Genomic DNA, 2,156 nt, shown 5'->3' with positions numbered 1-2,156 from the left:
TGCCTGCTGATTCTTCAGGCATGTGGCAAAGGAAAGAAGGCAATGCTAAAAAAGGAGTCACATTCTTACTTTTTGAGACCAACAAAGCGTAAAGTTGGAGGCATCATTAGATAAAACTTGTCCTTTTGAATTGCATCCATGATCCTACTGGCTACATAGTCTGGATCATAAACAGGAAGTAAAAGGGGGTACCTGGTGAAACAAGAAACAAAGCACTGTGAAATGATGAAACCTTACTTTTGAGAAGTATAATATGTGTTACTGCGGGATGATGAATGTTGGAAGCAGGACCAGAGCACTGAAAAGTCAAGACCGCTGGTATTGCACTACTGCAACAGCTAATTTGGTGCCTGCAGCCTCTCCCATCTCTACAACCGTATGGCCACCCACCAGATACTACCAGCACAGCTATTCTCACTCAGAGAAGTGCAGGACCTGCTCATACAGATAGCAGGGCAGATAATAAACCTGTTTATTAATGACCTGTTAATAAAGACAGTTCGTGGCTGACAGCTATAACTGTCATCACAGTGCCAAATTTACTTGGGGCAGAGAGCCTCAACAGTGCCCAATCTGCTGACAAATAAGGTTGTCTTAAATACTGCTGTACATCCTCAACCATTCCTTGACCATGAAGTTATATGCGTAATATAATATAATATATAACAGAATATATATTTATATTATACCATATTTAAAATATATTTTTATATTCTATTATGTTATGTTTATGTTATGTTTATGTTATGTTATGTTATATGTTGTCCCAGGTGTATGTCACATTAATTGTTCATGAGACCTGGATTTCTTCTGTTGAGAGATGTTGCACTGAGCCAACAGGGCGAAAATACTGAACTGAAAAATCAAAAAACAAACCAACCTTTTAATACTTGGAGACTCGATATGGCATATCTAGTGGTTAATGATTCTGGTTTTGCATATGAAGTAGTACGTGATCTAGATTTTACTTACTGGCTTTGAAAACCTTTAGCTAATGCAGTATGAACAAAATAAGGGCAAACGATTGTGATTTTAACACCATGTTTTCCTGCACAACACAGTTCCCAATCTATGGCTTCCATCATTCCCATGATTGCAAATTTACTTGCAGAATAATCTGAAAAGTAAAGAAAGAAGAAATATCAAAAATAAAATACATCCAAAGCACCACAGAAAGTGTCATGTACAGAATTTAATGTTTTGTAATACTATTTAAGCCCTGTTATTACTTAGTTATACAAATAGCAGTCTTGTAATTAGTGTTTTAGGGATACTGTGCATATTGGTGATGCCAGCTCTGAAGGTGAATGGCTCTTCCCATGACTGATGCACAGTTGTCTAAGGATAAGATTTATCCTTTGCAGAAGGCTTTTTTTCAGTGCACTATAGATAGACTGAGGAAGATGAGCTTACTCAACATTTTATGTGCATTTCCAGATACTCATGTACAAGCCAGGAATTCTTTTGGTTCAGAATGTCTTCACCCTTTAGTATCACAGGTTGCATTTCAGTACGAACTATTCCTAGTGGTGAAATATAAATAACCTACTTATAAATGCTGCTTCAATCTATTACTTCTGATTTGCCCTGCAACTACAATACCATTTTGTTTGCTGAGGAAGACTGAATATTATCTGGTTTTTATTATCTGATGAACATACGGAACTCTATCCCTGCAGATAATGAGAATTTGCCCTCACAAGGCCCTGTACAACCTGGTCTAAATTTGGCATTGTTTTTATTGGAGGGTATGGGCCAAATCACCTCCAGACATTCCTTCCAACCCAAATGATTCTACAGTTTTGCAACTGTAGGAACCTTATCTTAATACAGACATTTGCATGTGGTTTTCTAAGACTTTTTCAAATATGCATGAAAATAGTTGTTATATACAACAAAATTCAAGTTTGCTAAAAGAGTGACTTCAAAAATTGGCAGAGTTTGTTTTCCTTCAAGATTTCACCTATAGAGGACAGTGGAACCATCTTCCTCAATGCACCACCACCTTTTGTATCTGCAAGCCCTTCCTGAGTGTTCAGTATGTCAGGATAAATTGCATAAACCAAGTGTTTGTGAGATCTCCAAGAAAAAATTACTGGTATGTACATCTAATTTGTAATGGGATTTGCTGATACTTACCTGACAGTCTGTAGACC

At 37.1% G+C, this 2,156-nt stretch overlaps 1 protein-coding gene across 1 annotated transcript in view; it reads right to left on the bottom strand.

Moving 5' to 3' along the window:
• Positions 1–2,156, bottom strand: part of SDR16C5 (short chain dehydrogenase/reductase family 16C, member 5) — an 8,406-nt gene that overhangs the window by 566 nt on the left and 5,684 nt on the right. Inside the window, exons 4-6 of the mRNA XM_008942155.1 lie at positions 1,765–1,794; positions 973–1,117; positions 70–192 (exon numbers count right to left, since the gene is read on the bottom strand). Of these exons, the coding sequence (XP_008940403.1) occupies positions 70–192; positions 973–1,117; positions 1,765–1,794 (298 nt within the window). The remainder of the gene's footprint in view (positions 1–69; positions 193–972; positions 1,118–1,764; positions 1,795–2,156) is intronic.

Source organism: Merops nubicus, unplaced genomic scaffold (genome assembly GCF_000691845.1).
Source record: "Merops nubicus isolate BGI_N331 unplaced genomic scaffold, ASM69184v1 scaffold7036, whole genome shotgun sequence".
Classification (NCBI taxonomy): domain Eukaryota; kingdom Metazoa; phylum Chordata; class Aves; order Coraciiformes; family Meropidae; genus Merops; species Merops nubicus.
This window is presented reverse-complemented; position numbering and strand designations above follow the sequence as displayed.